General features: G+C 46.9%; 1 protein-coding gene across 2 annotated transcripts in view; it reads right to left on the bottom strand.

The window, feature by feature from the left end:
* mta1 (metastasis associated 1) overlaps window positions 1–22,893 on the bottom strand; it is a 236,745-nt gene that overhangs the window by 167,581 nt on the left and 46,271 nt on the right. For both annotated transcript variants that reach the window (XM_067991195.1, XM_067991197.1), the window contains exon 2: window positions 21,292–21,359. In XM_067991195.1, coding sequence (XP_067847296.1) covers window positions 21,292–21,359 — 68 coding nt within the window. The remainder of the gene's footprint in view (window positions 1–21,291; window positions 21,360–22,893) is intronic.

Here is a 22,893-nt window from a genome sequence, read left to right as displayed (position 1 = left end):
CTACCACTGATGTTAGGCTCACTGGCCTGTAGTTCCCCGGTTTTCCCTACTCCCCTTCTTGAAAAATGGTATTTCTTTGGCGGTTCTCCAGTCCTCTGGCACATCCCCTGTGGCCAGAGAGGTTCTGAATATATGTGTCAGAGCCCCCGCAATCTCCTCCTTTGCCTCACACAGTAGCCTGGGATACATTTCGTCCGGGCCTGGGGATTTATCCATTTTTAGGCCTGCTAAAACCGCCAATACCTCCTCCCGCTCGATGTTAATATGTTCGAGTATATCACAGTCCCCCTGCCGTATTTCTATGTCTACATCGTCCTTCTCCATAGTGAAAACAGATGCAAAAAATTCATTTAGAACCCCTCCTACATTTGCCGGCTCCACACACAGATTGCCATTTTTGTCCCTAATGGGCCCTATTTTTTCCCTAGTCATCCTCTTACCCTTAATATACTTATAAAACATCTTAGGATTTTCCTTTATTTTGCTCGCCAGTGTTATTTCATGGCCCCTCCTTGATCTCCTAATTTCTTTTTTAAGTATCCCCCTGCACTTTTTGTACTCCTCTAGGGCTTCCTCCGTCTTTAGCCTTTTGTATCTGCCAAAAGCCCTCCTTTTTTACCTAATCCATTCTCGTATATCCCCTGACATCCAAGGTTCCCTGGAGTTCTTGGAACCACCCTTGACCTTTACGGGAACATGTTGCCATTGTATGGTCTCAATCTCCCTTCTGAAAGACTCCCATTGCTCCAATGCGGATTTTCCGACAAGCAGCTGATCCCAGTCCATTTTGGCCAGATCCTGCCTTATCCTATTAAAATCGGCCTTCCCCCAATTTAGAACCTTTATTTCCGGCCCCTCCCTGTCCTTTTCCATGACCACCTTAAATCTCACCGAATTACGGTCACTGTCACCAAAGTGCTCACCGACGAGCACTTCTTCCACTTGGCCGGCCACATTCCCTAGAATTAGGTCCAGTACCGCCCCCTCTCTTGTAGGACTTTCTACATGCTGGCTCAAAAAGCTCTCCTGGATGCACATTAAGAATTTTGTACCCTCTAAGCCTTTTACACTCTGAGTATCCCAGTTAATATTGGGGAAGTTAAAATCCCCCACTATTATTACCCTATTATTTGCACAATTTTCTGAGATTTGCCGACATATCTGTTCCTCTATCTCCCCCTGACTGTTTGGGGGTCTATAGTACACTCCCATCAAAGTGCTTGCCCCCTTTTTGTTTTTAAGCTCCACCCATATGGCCTCATTCGAGGAATGTGCTAATATATCATCCCTCCTTATGGCAGTAATTGATTCTTTAATTAATATTGCGACCCCCCCTCCTCTTATACCTCCCCCTCTGTCTCGCCTGAAGATTCTGTACCCCGGAATATTGAGCTGCCAGTCTTGCCCCTCCCTCAACCATGTCTCTGTGACAGCAACAATATCATACTCCCATGTGTTTATCAACACCTTCAGTTCATCCACCTTATTCGCAAGACTCCTTGCATTAAAATAGATGCCATCCAGCCTTGCCCTCACATATTTGCCCTGTCTTCCAAGCTGACTTGTTTTTTTCTCTATATTTGGCTGCACATCACCCCCTATTGTAGCTCCACTCGGTATCCCATCCCCCTGCCAAGTTAGTTTAAACCCCCCCCAACAGTGCTAGCAAACCTCCCCGCAAGGATATTTGTCCCGCTCTGGTTCAGGTGCAACCCGTCCGACTTGTACAAGTCCCACCTTCCCCAGAAGCAGGCCCAGTGATCCAGGAAACTGAAACCCTCCCTCCTGCACCAACTCTTTAGCCACGCATTCATCTGTTCTATCCTCCTATTTCTATACTCACTCGCCCGTGGCACTGGGAGTAATCCAGAGATTACAACCTTTGAGGTCCTGCTCTTTAATCTGCTACCTAGCTCCCTAAATTCTTGATGCAGGACCTCATCTCCCTTCCTACCTATGTCGTTGGTCCCAATGTGGACCACGACCTCTGCCTGCTCACCCTCCCCCTTGAGAATACCCTGAAGCCGCTCAGTGACATCCATGACCCTGGCACCAGGGAGGCAACAAACCATCCTGGAGTCACGTTTACGGCCACAGAAACGCCTGTCTGTTCCCCTTACGATAGAATCCCCTACCACTATAGCTCTTCCACTCTTTTTCCTCCCAGCCTGTGCAGCAGAGCTACCCCTGGTGCCAGGAAGTTGGCTGCTGCTGCCTTCCCCTGATAATTCATCCCCCACAACAATATCCAAAGCGGTATATTTGTTTGAGAGGGGGACGGCCACAGGGGACCCCTGCACTGCTTCGACTCTCCTTCATTCCTCGATCATCACCGTTCCAGACTCTCCTTCATTCCTCGATCATCACTGTCCCAGACTCTCCTTCAATCCTCGATCATCACTGTCCCAGACTCTCAATTCCTCGATCATCACTGTTCCATACTCTCCTTCATTACCCGATGATCACTGTCCCACAGCCTCCTTCATTCCCCGATGAACACTGTCCCAGACTCTTCTTCATTCCCCAATCAACACGTCTCAGACTCTCCTTCATTCCCCGATCATCACTGTCCCAGCCTCTCCTTCATTCCTTCACCATCACTGTCCCAGAGTCTCCTTCACTCCTCGATCATCACTGTCCCAGGCTCTCCTTCACTCCTCGATCATCACCGTTCCAGACTCTCCTTCATTCCTCGATCATCACTGTCCTCCACACTCCTTCACTCCTCGATCATCACCATCCCAGACTCTCCTTCATTCCTCGATCATCACGGACCCAGACTCTCCTTCATTCCTCGATCATCACTGTCCCAGACTCTCCTTCATTCCTCGATCATCACTGTCCCAGACTCTCCTTCAATCCTCGATCATCACTGTCCCAGACTCTCCTTCATTCCTCGATCATCACTGTCCCAGGCTCTCCTTCACTCCTCGATCATCACTGTTCCAGACTCTCCTTCATTACCCGATGATCACTGTTCCAGAGCCTCCTTCATTCCCCGATCATCACTGTCCCAGCCTCTCCTTCATTCCTTCACCATCACTGACCCAGACTCTCCTTATTTCCTCGATCATCACTGTCCCAGACTCTCCTTCAATCCTCGAACATCACCGTACCAGATTCTCCTTCAATCCTCGATCATCACTGTCCCAGGCTCTCCTTCACTCCTCGATCATCACTGTTCCAGACTCTCCTTCATTACCCGATGATCACTGTTCCAGAGCCTCCTTCATACCCCGATCATCACTGTCCCAGCCTCTCCTTCATTCCTTCACCATCACTATCCCAGACTCTCCTTCATTCCTCGATCATCACTGTCCCAGACTCTACATTCCTCGATTATTACAGTCCCATACTCTTCTTCATTCCCCGATCAACATGTCCCAGGCTTTCCTTCATTCCCCAATCATCACTGTCCCAGACTCTCCCTCATTCCCCAATCATCCCGTCCCAGACTCACCTTCATTCCTCGATCATCACTGTCCCAGACTCTCCTTCATTCCTCGATCATCACTGTCCCAGACTCTACATTCCTCGATTATTACAGTCCCATACTCTTCTTCATTCCCCGATCAACATGTCCCAGGCTTTCCTTCATTCCTCGATCATCACTTACCTAGACTCTCCTTCATTCCTCGATCATCACTGTCCCAGACTCTGCTTCATTCCTCGATCATCACTGACCCAGACTCTCCTTATTTCCTCGATCATCACTGTCCCAGACTCTCCTTCAATCCTCGAACATCACCGTACCAGATTCTCCTTCATTCCTCGATCATCACTGTCCCAGACTCTACATTCCTCGATTATTACAGTCCCATACTCTTCTTCATTCCCCGATCAACATGTCCCAGGCTTTCCTTCATTCCCCGATCATCACTGTCCCAGACTCTCCCTCATTCCCCAATCATCCCGTCCCAGACTCACCTTCATTCCTCGATCATCACTGTCCCAGACTCTCCATCATTCCTCGATGATCAACATCCCAGACTCTACTTCATTCCTCGAACATCACTGTCGCAGCCTCTCCTTCATTCCTTCACCTTCACGATCCCAGACTCTGCTTCATTGCACCATCATCACTATCCCAGACTCTCCTTCATTCCTCGATCATCACTGACCCAGACTCTCCTACATTCCTCAATCTTCACCATCCCAGAATCCCCTTCATTCCTCAATCGTCATCGTCCTAGACTCTCCTTCATTCCTCGATCATCACTGTCCCAGACTCTCCTCCATTCCTCGATCATCACTGTCCCAGACTCTCCTTCATTCCTCGATCATCACTGTCCCAGACTCTCCTTCGTTCCTCGATCATCACTGTCCCAGACTCTCCTTCGTTCCTCGATCATCACTATCCCAGACTCTCCTTCCTTCCTCGATCATCACTGTCCCAGGCTCTCCTTCACTCCTCGATCATCACCGTTCCAGACTCTCCTTCATTCCTCGATCATCACTGTCCCAGACTCTCCTTCATTCCTCGATCATCACTGTCCCAGACTCTCCTTCACTCCTCGATTATCACCGTTCCAGACTCTCCTTCATTCCTCGATCATCAGTGTCCCAGACTCTCCTTCACTCCTCGATCATCACCCTTCCAGACACTCCTTCATTCCTCGATCAGCACAGTTCCAGACTCTCCTTCATTCCTCGATCATCACTGTCCCAGACTCTCCTTCATTCCTCGATCATCACTGTCCCAGACTCTCCTTCATTCCTCGATCATCACTGTCCCAGGCTCTCCTTCACTCCTCGATCATCACCGTTCCAGACTCTCCTTCATTCCTCGATCATCACTGTCCCAGACTCTCCTTCACTCCTCGATCATCACTGTCCCAGGCTCTCCTTCACTCCTCGATCATCAGTGTCCCAGACTCTCCTTCAATCCTCGATCAGCACAGTTCCAGACTCTCCTTCATTCCTCGATCAGCACAGTTCCAGACTCTCCTTATCTCCTCTATCATCACTGTCCCAGAGCTTCCTTCATTCCCCGATCATCACTGTCCCAGACTCTCCTTCATTCCTCGATCAGTGTCCCAGACTCTCCTTCATTCCTCGATCAGTGTCCCAGACTCTCCTTCAATCCTCAATCATCACCGTTCCAGACACTCCTTCATTCCTCGATCATCAGTGTCCCAGACTCTCCTTCACTCCTCGATCATCAGTGTCCCAGACTCTCCTTCGTTCCTCAATCATCAGTGTCCCAGACTCTCCTTCAATCCTCGATCATCACTGTCCCAGGCTCTCCTTCACTCCTCGATCATCACTGTTCCAGACTCTCCTTCATTACCCGATGATCACTGTTCCAGAGCCTCCTTCATACCCCGATCATCACTGTCCCAGCCTCTCCTTCATTCCTTCACCATCACTATCCCAGACTCTCCTTCATTCCTCGATCATCACTGTCCCAGACTCTACATTCCTCGATTATTACAGTCCCATACTCTTCTTCATTCCCCGATCAACATGTCCCAGGCTTTCCTTCATTCCCCGATCATCACTGTCCCAGACTCTCCCTCATTCCCCAATCATCCCGTCCCAGACTCACCTTCATTCCTCGATCATCACTGTCCCAGACTCTCCTTCATTCCTCGATCATCACTGTCCCAGACTCTACATTCCTCGATTATTACAGTCCCATACTCTTCTTCATTCCCCGATCAACATGTCCCAGGCTTTCCTTCATTCCTCGATCATCACTTACCTAGACTCTCCTTCATTCCTCGATCATCACTGTCCCAGACTCTGCTTCATTCCTCGATCATCACTGACCCAGACTCTCCTTATTTCCTCGATCATCACTGTCCCAGACTCTCCTTCAATCCTCGAACATCACCGTACCAGATTCTCCTTCATTCCTCGATCATCACTGTCCCAGACTCTACATTCCTCGATTATTACAGTCCCATACTCTTCTTCATTCCCCGATCAACATGTCCCAGGCTTTCCTTCATTCCCCGATCATCACTGTCCCAGACTCTCCCTCATTCCCCAATCATCCCGTCCCAGACTCACCTTCATTCCTCGATCATCACTGTCCCAGACTCTCCATCATTCCTCGATGATCAACATCCCAGACTCTACTTCATTCCTCGAACATCACTGTCGCAGCCTCTCCTTCATTCCTTCACCTTCACGATCCCAGACTCTGCTTCATTGCACCATCATCACTATCCCAGACTCTCCTTCATTCCTCGATCATCACTGACCCAGACTCTCCTACATTCCTCAATCTTCACCATCCCAGAATCCCCTTCATTCCTCAATCGTCATCGTCCTAGACTCTCCTTCATTCCTCGATCATCACTGTCCCAGACTCTCCTCCATTCCTCGATCATCACTGTCCCAGACTCTCCTTCATTCCTCGATCATCACTGTCCCAGACTCTCCTCCATTCCTCGATCATCACTGTCCCAGACTCTCCTTCATTCCTCGATCATCACTGTCCCAGACTCTCCTTCGTTCCTCGATCATCACTGTCCCAGACTCTCCTTCGTTCCTCGATCATCACTATCCCAGACTCTCCTTCATTCCTCGATCATCACTGTCCCAGACTCTCCTTCATTCCTCGATCATCACCGTTCCAGACTCTCCTTCACTCCTCGATTATCACCGTTCCAGACTCTCCTTCATTCCTCGATCATCAGTGTCCCAGACTCTCCTTCATTCCTCGATCATCACTATCCCAGACTCTCCTTCCTTCCTCGATCATCACTGTCCCAGGCTCTCCTTCACTCCTCGATCATCACCGTTCCAGACTCTCCTTCATTCCTCGATCATCACTGTCCCAGACTCTCCTTCATTCCTCGATCATCACTGTCCCAGACTCTCCTTCACTCCTCGATTATCACCGTTCCAGACTCTCCTTCATTCCTCGATCATCAGTGTCCCAGACTCTCCTTCACTCCTCGATCATCACCCTTCCAGACACTCCTTCATTCCTCGATCAGCACAGTTCCAGACTCTCCTTCATTCCTCGATCATCACTGTCCCAGACTCTCCTTCATTCCTCGATCATCACTGTCCCAGACTCTCCTTCATTCCTCGATCATCACTGTCCCAGGCTCTCCTTCACTCCTCGATCATCACCGTTCCAGACTCTCCTTCATTCCTCGATCATCACTGTCCCAGACTCTCCTTCACTCCTCGATCATCACTGTCCCAGGCTCTCCTTCACTCCTCGATCATCAGTGTCCCAGACTCTCCTTCAATCCTCGATCAGCACAGTTCCAGACTCTCCTTCATTCCTCGATCAGCACAGTTCCAGACTCTCCTTATCTCCTCTATCATCACTGTCCCAGAGCTTCCTTCATTCCCCGATCATCACTGTCCCAGACTCTCCTTCATTCCTCGATCAGTGTCCCAGACTCTCCTTCATTCCTCGATCAGTGTCCCAGACTCTCCTTCAATCCTCAATCATCACCGTTCCAGACACTCCTTCATTCCTCGATCATCAGTGTCCCAGACTCTCCTTCACTCCTCGATCATCAGTGTCCCAGACTCTCCTTCGTTCCTCAATCATCAGTGTCCCAGACTCTCCTTCAATCCTCGATCATCACTGTCCCAGGCTCTCCTTCACTCCTCGATCATCACTGTTCCAGACTCTCCTTCATTACCCGATGATCACTGTTCCAGAGCCTCCTTCATACCCCGATCATCACTGTCCCAGCCTCTCCTTCATTCCTTCACCATCACTATCCCAGACTCTCCTTCATTCCTCGATCATCACTGTCCCAGACTCTACATTCCTCGATTATTACAGTCCCATACTCTTCTTCATTCCCCGATCAACATGTCCCAGGCTTTCCTTCATTCCCCGATCATCACTGTCCCAGACTCTCCCTCATTCCCCAATCATCCCGTCCCAGACTCACCTTCATTCCTCGATCATCACTGTCCCAGACTCTCCTTCATTCCTCGATCATCACTGTCCCAGACTCTACATTCCTCGATTATTACAGTCCCATACTCTTCTTCATTCCCCGATCAACATGTCCCAGGCTTTCCTTCATTCCTCGATCATCACTTACCTAGACTCTCCTTCATTCCTCGATCATCACTGTCCCAGACTCTGCTTCATTCCTCGATCATCACTGACCCAGACTCTCCTTATTTCCTCGATCATCACTGTCCCAGACTCTCCTTCAATCCTCGAACATCACCGTACCAGATTCTCCTTCATTCCTCGATCATCACTGTCCCAGACTCTACATTCCTCGATTATTACAGTCCCATACTCTTCTTCATTCCCCGATCAACATGTCCCAGGCTTTCCTTCATTCCCCGATCATCACTGTCCCAGACTCTCCCTCATTCCCCAATCATCCCGTCCCAGACTCACCTTCATTCCTCGATCATCACTGTCCCAGACTCTCCATCATTCCTCGATGATCAACATCCCAGACTCTACTTCATTCCTCGAACATCACTGTCGCAGCCTCTCCTTCATTCCTTCACCTTCACGATCCCAGACTCTGCTTCATTGCACCATCATCACTATCCCAGACTCTCCTTCATTCCTCGATCATCACTGACCCAGACTCTCCTACATTCCTCAATCTTCACCATCCCAGAATCCCCTTCATTCCTCAATCGTCATCGTCCTAGACTCTCCTTCATTCCTCGATCATCACTGTCCCAGACTCTCCTCCATTCCTCGATCATCACTGTCCCAGACTCTCCTTCATTCCTCGATCATCACTGTCCCAGACTCTCCTCCATTCCTCGATCATCACTGTCCCAGACTCTCCTTCATTCCTCGATCATCACTGTCCCAGACTCTCCTTCGTTCCTCGATCATCACTGTCCCAGACTCTCCTTCGTTCCTCGATCATCACTATCCCAGACTCTCCTTCATTCCTCGATCATCACTGTCCCAGACTCTCCTTCATTCCTCGATCATCACCGTTCCAGACTCTCCTTCACTCCTCGATTATCACCGTTCCAGACTCTCCTTCATTCCTCGATCATCAGTGTCCCAGACTCTCCTTCACTCCTCGATCATCACCCTTCCAGACACTCCTTCATTCCTCGATCAGCACAGTTCCAGACTCTCCTTCATTCCTCGATCATCACTGTCCCAGACTCTCCTTCATTCCTCGATCATCACTGTCCCAGACTCTCCTTCATTCCTCGATCATCACTGTCCCAGGCTCTCCTTCACTCCTCGATCATCACCGTTCCAGACTCTCCTTCATTCCTCGATCATCACTGTCCCAGACTCTCCTTCACTCCTCGATCATCACTGTCCCAGGCTCTCCTTCACTCCTCGATCATCAGTGTCCCAGACTCTCCTTCAATCCTCGATCAGCACAGTTCCAGACTCTCCTTCATTCCTCGATCAGCACAGTTCCAGACTCTCCTTATCTCCTCTATCATCACTGTCCCAGAGCTTCCTTCATTCCCCGATCATCACTGTCCCAGACTCTCCTTCATTCCTCGATCAGTGTCCCAGACTCTCCTTCATTCCTCGATCAGTGTCCCAGACTCTCCTTCAATCCTCAATCATCACCGTTCCAGACACTCCTTCATTCCTCGATCATCAGTGTCCCAGACTCTCCTTCACTCCTCGAGCATCACCGTTCCAGACTCTCCTTCGTTCCTCAATCATCAGTGTCCCAGACTCTCCTTCAATCCTCGATCAGCACTGTCCCAGGCTCTCCTTCACTCCTCGATCATCACCGTTCCAGACTCTCCTTCATTCCTCGATCATCACTGTCCCAGACTCTCCTTCACTCCTCGATCATCACTGTCCCAGGCTCTCCTTCACTCCTCGATCATCAGTGTCCCAGACTCTCCTTCAATCCTCGATCAGCACAGTTCCAGACTCTCCTTCATTCCTCGATCAGCACAGTTCCAGACTCTCCTTATCTCCTCTATCATCACTGTCCCAGAGCTTCCTTCATTCCCCGATCATCACTGTCCCAGACTCTCCTTCATTCCTCGATCAGTGTCCCAGACTCTCCTTCATTCCTCGATCAGTGTCCCAGACTCTCCTTCAATCCTCAATCATCACCGTTCCAGACACTCCTTCATTCCTCGATCATCAGTGTCCCAGACTCTCCTTCACTCCTCGATCATCAGTGTCCCAGACTCTCCTTCGTTCCTCAATCATCAGTGTCCCAGACTCTCCTTCAATCCTCGATCATCACTGTCCCAGGCTCTCCTTCACTCCTCGATCATCACTGTTCCAGACTCTCCTTCATTACCCGATGATCACTGTTCCAGAGCCTCCTTCATACCCCGATCATCACTGTCCCAGCCTCTCCTTCATTCCTTCACCATCACTATCCCAGACTCTCCTTCATTCCTCGATCATCACTGTCCCAGACTCTACATTCCTCGATTATTACAGTCCCATACTCTTCTTCATTCCCCGATCAACATGTCCCAGGCTTTCCTTCATTCCCCGATCATCACTGTCCCAGACTCTCCCTCATTCCCCAATCATCCCGTCCCAGACTCACCTTCATTCCTCGATCATCACTGTCCCAGACTCTCCTTCATTCCTCGATCATCACTGTCCCAGACTCTACATTCCTCGATTATTACAGTCCCATACTCTTCTTCATTCCCCGATCAACATGTCCCAGGCTTTCCTTCATTCCTCGATCATCACTTACCTAGACTCTCCTTCATTCCTCGATCATCACTGTCCCAGACTCTGCTTCATTCCTCGATCATCACTGACCCAGACTCTCCTTATTTCCTCGATCATCACTGTCCCAGACTCTCCTTCAATCCTCGAACATCACCGTACCAGATTCTCCTTCATTCCTCGATCATCACTGTCCCAGACTCTACATTCCTCGATTATTACAGTCCCATACTCTTCTTCATTCCCCGATCAACATGTCCCAGGCTTTCCTTCATTCCCCGATCATCACTGTCCCAGACTCTCCCTCATTCCCCAATCATCCCGTCCCAGACTCACCTTCATTCCTCGATCATCACTGTCCCAGACTCTCCATCATTCCTCGATGATCAACATCCCAGACTCTACTTCATTCCTCGAACATCACTGTCGCAGCCTCTCCTTCATTCCTTCACCTTCACGATCCCAGACTCTGCTTCATTGCACCATCATCACTATCCCAGACTCTCCTTCATTCCTCGATCATCACTGACCCAGACTCTCCTACATTCCTCAATCTTCACCATCCCAGAATCCCCTTCATTCCTCAATCGTCATCGTCCTAGACTCTCCTTCATTCCTCGATCATCACTGTCCCAGACTCTCCTCCATTCCTCGATCATCACTGTCCCAGACTCTCCTTCATTCCTCGATCATCACTGTCCCAGACTCTCCTCCATTCCTCGATCATCACTGTCCCAGACTCTCCTTCATTCCTCGATCATCACTGTCCCAGACTCTCCTTCGTTCCTCGATCATCACTGTCCCAGACTCTCCTTCGTTCCTCGATCATCACTATCCCAGACTCTCCTTCATTCCTCGATCATCACTGTCCCAGACTCTCCTTCATTCCTCGATCATCACCGTTCCAGACTCTCCTTCACTCCTCGATTATCACCGTTCCAGACTCTCCTTCATTCCTCGATCATCAGTGTCCCAGACTCTCCTTCACTCCTCGATCATCACCCTTCCAGACACTCCTTCATTCCTCGATCAGCACAGTTCCAGACTCTCCTTCATTCCTCGATCATCACTGTCCCAGACTCTCCTTCATTCCTCGATCATCACTGTCCCAGACTCTCCTTCATTCCTCGATCATCACTGTCCCAGGCTCTCCTTCACTCCTCGATCATCACCGTTCCAGACTCTCCTTCATTCCTCGATCATCACTGTCCCAGACTCTCCTTCACTCCTCGATCATCACTGTCCCAGGCTCTCCTTCACTCCTCGATCATCAGTGTCCCAGACTCTCCTTCAATCCTCGATCAGCACAGTTCCAGACTCTCCTTCATTCCTCGATCAGCACAGTTCCAGACTCTCCTTATCTCCTCTATCATCACTGTCCCAGAGCTTCCTTCATTCCCCGATCATCACTGTCCCAGACTCTCCTTCATTCCTCGATCAGTGTCCCAGACTCTCCTTCATTCCTCGATCAGTGTCCCAGACTCTCCTTCAATCCTCAATCATCACCGTTCCAGACACTCCTTCATTCCTCGATCATCAGTGTCCCAGACTCTCCTTCACTCCTCGAGCATCACCGTTCCAGACTCTCCTTCGTTCCTCAATCATCAGTGTCCCAGACTCTCCTTCAATCCTCGATCAGCACAGTTCCAGACTCTCCTTCATTCCCCGATCAGCACAGTTCCAGACTCTCCTTATCTCCTCGATCATCACTGACCCAGACTCACCTTCATTCCTCGATCATCACTATCCCAGACTCTCAATTCCTCGATCATCACTGTTCCATGCTCTCCTTCATTACCCGATGATCACTGTCCCACAGCCTCCTTCATTCCCCGATCATCACTGTCCCAGGCTCTCCTTCATTCCTCGATCAGTGTCCCAGACTCTCCTTCATTCCTCGATCAGTGTCCCAGACTCTGCTTCATTCCTCGATAATCTCTGACCCAAACTCTCCTTCATTCCTCGATAATCTCTGACCCAGACTCTCCTTCATTCCTCGATCATCACTGATCCAGACTTCCCTTCATTCCTCGATCATCACTGATCCAGGCTTCCCTTCATTCCTCGATCATCACTGTCCCAGACTCTCCTTCATTCCTCGATCAGCACGGTTCCAGACTCTCCTTCATTCCTCAATCATCAGTGTCCCAGACTCTCCTTATCTCCTCTTTTATCATTATTGTCCCAGAGTCTCCTTCATTCCTTCACCATCACTATCCCAGACTCTCGTTCATTCCACGATCATCACTATCCCAGACTCTCCTTCATTCCTCGATCATCACTGTCCCAGACTCTCCTTCATTCCTCGATCATCACTGACCCAGACTCTCCTTCATTCCTTCACCATCAGTATCCCAGACTCTCCTTCATTCCTCGATGATCACCGTCCCAGGCTCTCCTTCAATCCTCAATCATCACTGACCCAGACTCTACATTCCTCAATTATTATTGTCCCAGACTCTCCTTCACTCCTCGATCATCACCGTTGCAGACTCTCCTTCATTCCTCGATCATCACTGTCCCAGACTCTCCTTCAATCCTCAATCATCACTGTCCCAGACTCTACATTCCTCGATTATTACTGTCCCAGACTCTCCTTCATTCCTCGATCAGCACAGTTCCAGACTCTCCTTATCTCCTCAATCATCACTATCCCAGAGCCTCCTTCATTCGTCCATCTTCACCAACCCAGACTCTCCTTCATTCCCTGATCATCACATCCCAGGCTCACCTTCATTCCTCGATCGTCACCGTCCCAGACTCTCCTTCATTCCTCGATCGTCACCGTCCCAGACTCTCCTTCATTCCTCGATCGTCCACGTCCCAGACTCTCCTTCATTCCTCGATCATCACTGTCCCAGACTCTCCTTCATTCCTCGATCGTCCACATCCCAGACTCTCCTCCATTCCTCGATCGTCACCGTCCCAGACTCTCCTTCATTCCTCGATCGTCACCGTCCCAGACTCTCCTTCATTCCTCGATCGTCCACGTCCCAGACTCTCCTTCATTCCTCGATCATCACTGTCCCAGACTCTCCTTCATTCCTCAATCAGCACTGTCCCAGACTCTCCTTCATTCCTCGATCAGCACAGTTCCAGACTCTCCTTATCTCCTCTATCATCACTGTCCCAGAGTTTCCGTCATTCCTCTATCATCACCGCCCCAGACTCTCCTTCATTCCCCATTCATCACTGTCCCAGACTCTCCTTCACCATCACTGTACCAGACTCTCCTTCATTCCTCAATCATCACTGATCCAGCCTCGCCTTAATTCCTCAATCATCACTATCCCAGACTCTACTTCAATCCTCGAACGGCACCGTTCCAGTCTCTCCGTGATTCCTCCATCATCACTGTCCCGGGCTCTCCTTCATTCCTCGATGATCACCGTCCCAGACTCTCCTTCATTCCTCGATCATCACTGTCCCAGACTCTGCTTCATTCCCCGATCATCACTGTCCCAGAATCTCCTTCATTCCTTCACCATCACTGACCCAGACTCTCCTTCATTCCCCGATCGTCACTGTCCCAGACTATCCTTCATTCTTCGATCATCACTGACCCAGACTCTGCTTCATTCCTCGATCATCACTGTCCCAGACTATCCTTCATTCCCCGATCGTCACTGTCCCAGACTCTGCTTCATTCCTCGATCATCACTGTCCCAGACTATCCTTCATTCCTCGATCATCACTGTCCCAGACTATCCTTCATTCCTCGATCATCACTGTCCCACACTCTCCTTCATTCCTCAATAATTACTGTCCCAGACTCTCCTTCATCCCTTGACCATCACTGTCCCAAACTCTCCTTCATTCCTCGATCATCATTGTCCCACACTCTCCTTCATTCCTCGATCATCACTGTCCCACACTCTCCTTCATCCCTTGACCATCGCTGTCCCAAACTCTCGGTGACAAAAGCATGTTTACAGGCTTTCGGCTAAAGATTGTTAAGAGAATCAACAAAACTGTGTTCATGCAAATGCCAACCGTCAGCTAAAGATTGCTTAAATCTTGTCATAATAGTGCGACATGAGACACCATGTCTCCATTATTATCTAATGTTTATAGCTCGTTATGGCCATGGGAAACAGTCAGTTGCTTGTTTCTATTTTGTTGCAGGAATCAACAGTTTGATTGACCTGCGGGCCCAAAAAGGGTGGAAGGGGTTGGGCTCAAGGTCCTGTATGAACTAATGGGTGGTTGTAACATATGCATATCGAGACTTAAAGTGTACTCGTTAGAATATTGTCGAAGCGACTGGACAGCTCAATATCTCATCGCAGGGTCGAGTTTGATCACCTCGGGAACATTGTCAGGTTTTATTGCATTTTAAAATCTTTACAACTTATCTTGTTTTGTAACTCTTAATAAAGCTTTATGCTTGGAACAAAACACCTCCTCGCCTTTTTGATTAAAGGCCGAACCGTAAACAGAACTTAAATTTGTTGCACCATCGAAGAGCAGGAGTTGAAGTTAAGTGCGAAGTATCGGTGTTTGGGTTGTTGTACCTATTAATGGGCAAAGTGGCTATTACATGCCATGAAAGACCTAGGTCGTTACAAGCCCTGTGTAAAAGTCCAGGGGCGGTACCAGTGTGAGTTGTTTATTCACGATTTTGAAGGATCGCTAGCTTAACGTGGTAAGAGATTATATCCTCCCACGGACTCACGATTTTGCAAAAAAAGAAATCTTTTTTTAAAAAAAGAAAACAGTGTGTTTAGACGTGGCAGATATGATCTACAGTTGCGAGAACACGGGAGGAAAGCCAATAAAAACTCTGGTGGAGAGCACAAAGAAATACATACAAAGCAAATTAGGCACTTGCACCTTGTTATGGAAGGACTGCGAAAGTTTTGGGAGGTGGAGACTAAGATGAAGGAACTGATAAAGGAGAAGGAAATTAAAGAGGATGATTGGAAAGCGGGAGTCTTGTTTCAACTGCAAGAGTTAGGGAGCTTGAGAGAATAAGCTGAAGTTCTGAAGGGTAGGTTGGAAGATGAGGAAGAAGAGGAATAAAAAGGAGACAGAGGGTAAACAACATGATCTGACGGCAACCACTAGAACAATGGCTGACCTTATGAAAAGGGAGAGAGAGGAGAGTCAAAAGGGATCTAACCAGGACTTGGACTGTGAGGTTAAGGTTTTGAACATGTACAGAATGAGGTTAAGTGGCAAACATCAGAAATTGCTAATTGGTTTGTGAAAAAGGATAAATTAATCTATGACAGAATAAAGAAGGAGAATGGGGAAGATCCTGCCCCTGTTCTAGTTCAGCATACAGTCTCTTTAAAAGCTGTCTCTTTTTGTTGTGGCTGGCTATGCCCCCTTTCAATGCTGCTTCTGTGTTTTTCCTTTTTATGTAATGGTACAAAGATTTTGTTTAGCTGTGATAGCTAACTTTTTCTTCATTTATATTCAATATTTTTACCGTCATTTGGAAAGACACCTGAAGAAAGAACAAAATGAAAGATAAGGTAATTTACTGGGTTTTTTTAATCATGTGCAAATTTTGATAATTTTATCTATTCTGTATTGTGCTTAGTTTAGGATATTTTTGAATTAAAATGGTGTTATTAACCAATTAAATTGTGAAAAACAGATTTTTGTTGTGGCCACGGTGAAATTCTGGTTATTGTAAATCATGTGGGAGTCTCTAATCCTGTCTATATCCCTTTGCAGACTCTTTATGTCCTCCTCACAGCTTCCTTTCCCACCTAGCTTTGGATCGTCAGCAAACTTGAATACATTACGCTCGGTCCCTTCATCTAAGTCATTAATGTAGAATGTAAATAGCTGAGGCCCAAGCACTGATCCTTACGGCACCCCAGTAGTTATAGCCTGCCAAACTGAAAATGACCTTCATTCCTACTCTCTGTTTTCTGTCCATTAACCAATCCTCTAACCATGCTAATATGTTACCCCCAACCCATAAGCTCTTATCTTGGGTAACAACCTTTGGTGTGGCATCTTATCAAATGCCTTTTGAAAATCCAAATATACTACATCCACTGGTTCCCCTTTATCTACCCTGTTAGTTACATCCTCAAAAAACGAACAGATTTGTCAAACACAATTTCACTTTCATAAAACCATGTTGACTCTGCTTAATCATATTATGATTTTCTAAATGCCCCATTACCACGTCCTTAATAATAGATTACAGCATTTTCCTGACTACTGATGTCAGGCTAACTGGCCTGTAGTTCCCTGTTTTCTCTCTCCCTCCTTTCTTGAATAGCAATGTTATATTTGCTACCTTCCAATCCACGGGGACCGTTCTAAAATCTAGGCAATTTTGGAAGATCACAAACATGCATCCACTATCTCTGCAGCCACCTCTTTTAGAACCCTAGGATGTAGGCCATCAGATCCAGGGGATTTGTCGGCTTTTAGTCTCATTAATTTCTCCAGTACTTTTTCTTTACTAATATTAATTACTTTAAGTTCCTCACTCTCATTAGACTCTTGGTTCCCCAATATTTCTGGTATGTTTTTTGTGTCTTCTACTGTGAAGACAGATACAAAATATTTGTTTAACGTCTCTGCCATTTCCTTATTCCCCATTCTAATTTCTCCTGTCTCAACCTCCAAGGGACCCACGTTTACTTTCGCTACTCTCTTCCTTTTTACATACTTGTAGAATCTCCAACATTTCCTTTGAGCTAACAATGAAATTGGGGCAACTGAGGACAAGGGAGAAACAATACTTAGCAATAATTATCCACAAGATGGACAATGGTAAATGAAGAGCTGCAGAATCTTTTAAGTCCAAGATAATAGGGTACACTGTAGCATTCTGTGAAATGTATTATGATTTTCTTTGTCTGCATCATGATGTGCAATATTAACCATATGAAACGTAAAATAAAAGAGCAAATGGCTCAAGAAAGGTATGTGATGCTAACAAGATGAGGACCTTAGATAAGGCCATGCAGGGTAACCAGGGGCTGCTGGAGATTAAGCCTGAAGTAGTAAAGGAAACCATTTTCTTGGATTACTTCTGTATTTTCAAAATCCTAATATTGGAAGACTGACAGTGCATATGAAACAACGTAATGCTGACATTAAGAAAAAGGGGACATCTACATTTGGGAATCGTGCATGGTGGGAGATGTTTTACAACATAGGTCCATACCCAGGGGCTAGAATAATATCAATGACTTTTGTCATAGCCCAGAAAATTGTCCTCATAATTCTAATTGGTACAGTATGTTAGTACAAACGATAATTAAGAGACTGTCACAGAAAACCCTGAACTTAGAACTGGCTGCTTCAATTAAAGGGTCAGGAGCTAGTTCCTTCGTCATAAACTTACCTTTAGATTTGGTGTTTTTAACATATAAACTATATAATCCACACATGTTTAGGTTAGGCATCTTAATGCATAATCAGCACACGCTTATAAACATAAGATAGCTAGGGATTGTAGGATAGTCGCTGAGGATCATGAAATAGCCAAGTTAAAACCACCCAGGCTGAGTGATGTAATGCTGAAAGCTGCTTGCATATGTAGACATTGGGCATATCTGATAAGGAGTCAAGTAATGTGAATAACAAATTTTGAGAAGCACAGGATGGAAGAGAGAGAGATAGACAGACAGACAGACTAGCAGCCATTTATCTTGCTGTACTCTGATCAAGGGCACCTGGATGTGTCGGTGTATGTCACCTACAACAGTGTCCCAGCTTGTGATTTCACCCTAGATGAGCACTCCCCTAATTTTATTGTTAGTGTTCAAGGATAGAAATCGGGTCGAGCATGACACGGATACATGGGAAGAGGTGGTTACAGCATAATGACATCAGACTTTGCTTACTGTCACTGGAAGCCCGGCCCTGATCCCAGTGAATGGTCATAACACAATGGAAATTCAGGTGGAAATTGGTTTAAGGGATGAAGCAAAGAAGGCGGTTATACAGTTTGGACATCTGATTCCACCACTGTCACTGAGTCTTAAAACTATACTTGTCCGGAAGGCCACATTGTCGTGCTTCTTACACATTTCCTCAATGTGTAAGAAGGTACTTGAAAATGGATGTATTGCACCACCGGGCCGTGTGCTAATGTTGGGGTGAACAGGTGAGACTAAGAGGAATAATCCTTAGGCTCAACAGATGGAATAAGTGAGAAAAGCATGTTTACAGGATTTTGGTTAAAGATTGTTAAGAGCATCAACAAAACTGTGTTCATGCAAATGTCAACCTTCACCTAAAGTTTGCCTAAATCTTGTCATAATAGTGTGACATGAGAAACCATGTCTCCATTATTATCTAATGTTTATTGTATATCATGGCCATGGGAAACCGTTAGTTACCTGTTTCTGTATTGTTGTGGAATGTGCAGGGAGGAAAGGGGTAGGCTCAAGGTCCTGTATGAACTAAGGGGTGGTTGTAACATATATATATATATATATATATATCTCGAGACTTAAGGCGTGCTAGTTAGAATATTCTCAGAGCGATTGGACAGCTCAATATCTCATTGCAGGGTCGAGTTTGATCCCCTCAGGAACCTTGTCGGTGTAACCTTTTGCCAGGTTGTACTGTATTTTATAATCTTTACAACTTAACTTGTATTGTAACTGTTAATAAAACCTAATGCTTCAAACAAAACGCCTCCTCGCCTTTTTGATAAAAGACTGAACCATAAACAGAATTTACACTCTCCTTCACTCCTCGATCATCACCCAGTCCCAGATTCTCCTTCATTCCTTGATCATCGCTCTCCCAGACTAATTCAACGTTCAGACCTATTAATCAACTCATTGAAATATAATCACAGGCTCGCATACTCATGCATAAATCATCCAGTTGGTACATAGTGGTACAAAGCCACTTCTGTATCCACTGCATGTATATTTTGGCTGAGCCCTTTCCTATTTCCTGCCTTCCAATCCTGCTGTTTCCCTTTCTTCTTCTCTCCCACCCCACTGTGAATGATCATCTCCCATCTCTTTACTCAGCTGCCTCATGCCCCACCCACTTGTTGCTCTTCCTCCGCTAACCTCCTTTCTCGTCACCGTCCATGGTTTGATTTCCTCCTGAACAAGCACCCGACTTCCCCCTGCTCTACTGTAATCAGTTTCCACCACAAACATTGCAGCTCACACCACAGGCTCTCCCAAAGCCATAACTTGTACTGACTCGAGCCTCTATCTCGATGTATATCCCATCCACCTTCATATTTATGGGCAAACCTCTCTTAACTCCATCCCCCGGCTCTCTCTCCAATGCACCTGCTTCCACCAATGACCCAATCCATGAGTCTGCAATGAACCGCCCACTCCACATTGCCCTTCAAAATGTCTGTTCCCTTACGAGTAATACTCACCATCCACAACCTCATCATCGATAAGTCTTCAACGTTCCTACATTACAACAGTGACCACTTCAAAAGTACTTCATTGGCTGTAAAGCGCTTTGGGACATACTGAGGTCCTGAAAGGCACGATATAAATGCAAGCTTTTCTTTCTTTCTAGGCCTCAGCAAAACCTGGCTCATAGGCGGTGACTCCTTCCCCTTTACTGAGGCTGTCCCACACAACTGTATGTTCCACCACATCCCCATCCTAACCATCATGGCGGTGGTGTGGGTTCTTATTGCCAGGTCCCACCTCAACGCACCCCCTTACTCCCCTGGCATGTTCTCCTTTTGAGCCCTTACCCACACCAACCCCTCCCACCTCTATGTCCTTCTCATCTACCACCCTCCAAAGTCCAAAGACAACTTCCTCGCCAAATTATCCTCTCTCCTCACTCTCGTTCTGTACCAAGCGATCGCATCATCAATGATTCCAACCTTGACCTCTTGCCCCTTCTCTTCCAAGTTTTTTGCACTTCTGTCCTCACTCAACCTCACCTTCAACATTAAGACCCCACTTACACCGATACACAGCCTTCAACCTCTCGCTCATCTAATGTGGTCTTAGCATCTCAGAAATTTGATCATTGACAAAGGCATCTCCAATCACTTGTAGCCAACATCACCCTTAGGCCCTTCAAAAAACAACTTCTTCTACAACACCATCTCAAATTCCCAACTTCCTCTCTTCCAACCCTACACCCACCATGACACTGCTGCATATGCCTCTACCTTTAATGGCCCCGTCTTCCATTCTCATCACTCCCCTGGTACAATTCCTACCTCCACACCCTTAAATCTGACAGCTGAAGGTTTGATCACAACTTGTTGGCCTAGATGTTCATCGCTAGGCGTGGCTGGATCACCTTAAGTGATTCTACGCCCCACTGCTCCAGGATTATCCTGGAGGGTGAGGACAATCTCAGACCCCTTTTCTCAACAAGATAGTGAGTGTGTTACACAAAAAATAACAAAGTCTGGGAGTGTGTTACACAGAGACTGGGGGCAGTTTTAAACAGAGAATAAGATACTTGGAGTGTCATACTGAGGACAGGCACCTATGGCATTGTCAGAGAGCAGAACAAATCATGATGCTTCCACTTTAGATGTGCATAGTACAAGGAACACTGAATGTAAATCTGTTACAGGTTGAAATAATTAAACCCTTTGAAAGTTTAGAGATTTTGTAAGTCCTGAAAGGGCTACAATTAGACTCTTGTTTACTCCCCCAATACACAGCACTGAAAGACCACAACTCTTTACAGACCCTCTAAAGCCAATAACGAATCTTGCTGGTAGAGCAGGATTCCAACATGCAGATCGTTACCTTGTTCAGTTCCTCTATTCTTCTTATCAAGAATGGATTGCTCGAAGAGTTTTCAAAAAAGACATAATCTGCAAAATAAAAATGATTCTTACTTGGAGAAAGGCAAAGCCATCCATTTGCACATCCAACTAAACAACTAGCTCTCGAACATTTAGCAATGGGGCGCCGTGAGGATTTGCCTGAATAATCTGAGGCAAAATTCCAGGTGGGCTACCTGATGTGACAAGAACCACCTTCGTTTCATTCCATCGCAACTCAGATGGAAGCTTGAAAGTCACAATGGTGTCCTGGACTGTGACAAGCCATCTTTTGATGGGCTTCCATCAAGTCAATGCATCAAGTGCAGGGACATTCAGAATCAGGACCTAAAATTGGTCTGAGGAAGCATGATCTAAACGCTCAACTGGGACTCCTTTAAATCTAGCGATGTCTTTATACCCAGTGACATTTGAAATGGAACATTTTGTTACTGTGTCTTTTAAATCCCGAGGCTCACAGCAGTTACAATTATGCACACGTGATGTTCTGGAGCCAGGAACAGAGCTTCAAACCCAATTCCCCATTTGACAACAACAGGTCCTAATGGTGCTCACCAGGCCCAGTTCTTGCTCAGAACGCACAAGAACAACTTGCAATTATACGGCGCCTTTAATAGAAAAACGTCCCAAGTCGATTCACAGAGACGTCAAGTCAAAGAAGGAGCTATTAAGAAGAGTGACCAAAAACCTGACCAAACGGGGGGGGGGTTAAGGAAGGCTTTAAAGGGGAAAAGGGAGGTAGAGAGGCAGAAAGGTTTAGAGAGGGACTTCCAGGACGTGGGGCCTAGGCAGCTGAAGGCACAATCGCCAATGGTGGGGAAAACGGAGAGGGGGGGGATGAAGGATGCACAGACACATACAGCTTGGGTACGGGAGTCAGCTTGTCACTCTTACCACTGAGTCAAAGGGTGGTGGGTTTAAAACTTACATCAGGACCTGAAACACATAATCTAGGCTGACACTTCAGTGCAGTACTGAGAGAGTGCTGCATTATTGGAGATGCCAAAGTGAACGCCTGTTCAGGTAGACATAAAAGACCCCATGGCTCGTAGTTCTCCCAGATTAACTCCTCATTTGCTGTTTGTGAGATCTTGCTATGCTTAAATTAGCTCATGTGTTGTCTACATAACAAGTGACTGCATTTCAAATGCAAATCCATGTCCCATAGCTCGAAGGCTTGGCCCTGAGCAAAGGCCTGCCATACCTTTTGAGCTAAAAAAAAATTGTCTTCTGACCTTAACTCCTTTAAGCTTTGCTTAGACCTAACCTGGCTTGAGTCATACGGCAAGGACACCATTACTAAAAAGAAAAAGACAGACTTGCATTTCTATAATGCTTTTAATGACCTCAGGACATCCCAAAGTGCTTTACAGTCAATTAAGTAGTTTTGAAGTGTAGTCACCGTTGTAATGTAGGAAACATGGCAGCCAATTTGCACACAGCAAGCTCCCACAAACAGCAATGTGGTAACGACCGGAAGTAATCTGTTTTTAGTAATGTTGGTTTGAGGGATAATTATTGGCCAGGGCAGAACTCCCCTACTCTTCTTCAAAATAGTGCCATG

The sequence above is a fragment of the Heptranchias perlo genome, chromosome 10 (assembly GCF_035084215.1).
Source record: "Heptranchias perlo isolate sHepPer1 chromosome 10, sHepPer1.hap1, whole genome shotgun sequence".
NCBI lineage: Eukaryota > Metazoa > Chordata > Chondrichthyes > Hexanchiformes > Hexanchidae > Heptranchias > Heptranchias perlo.
Note: the sequence above shows the minus strand (reverse complement) of the source record. Positions and strands in the feature narration are given on the sequence as shown.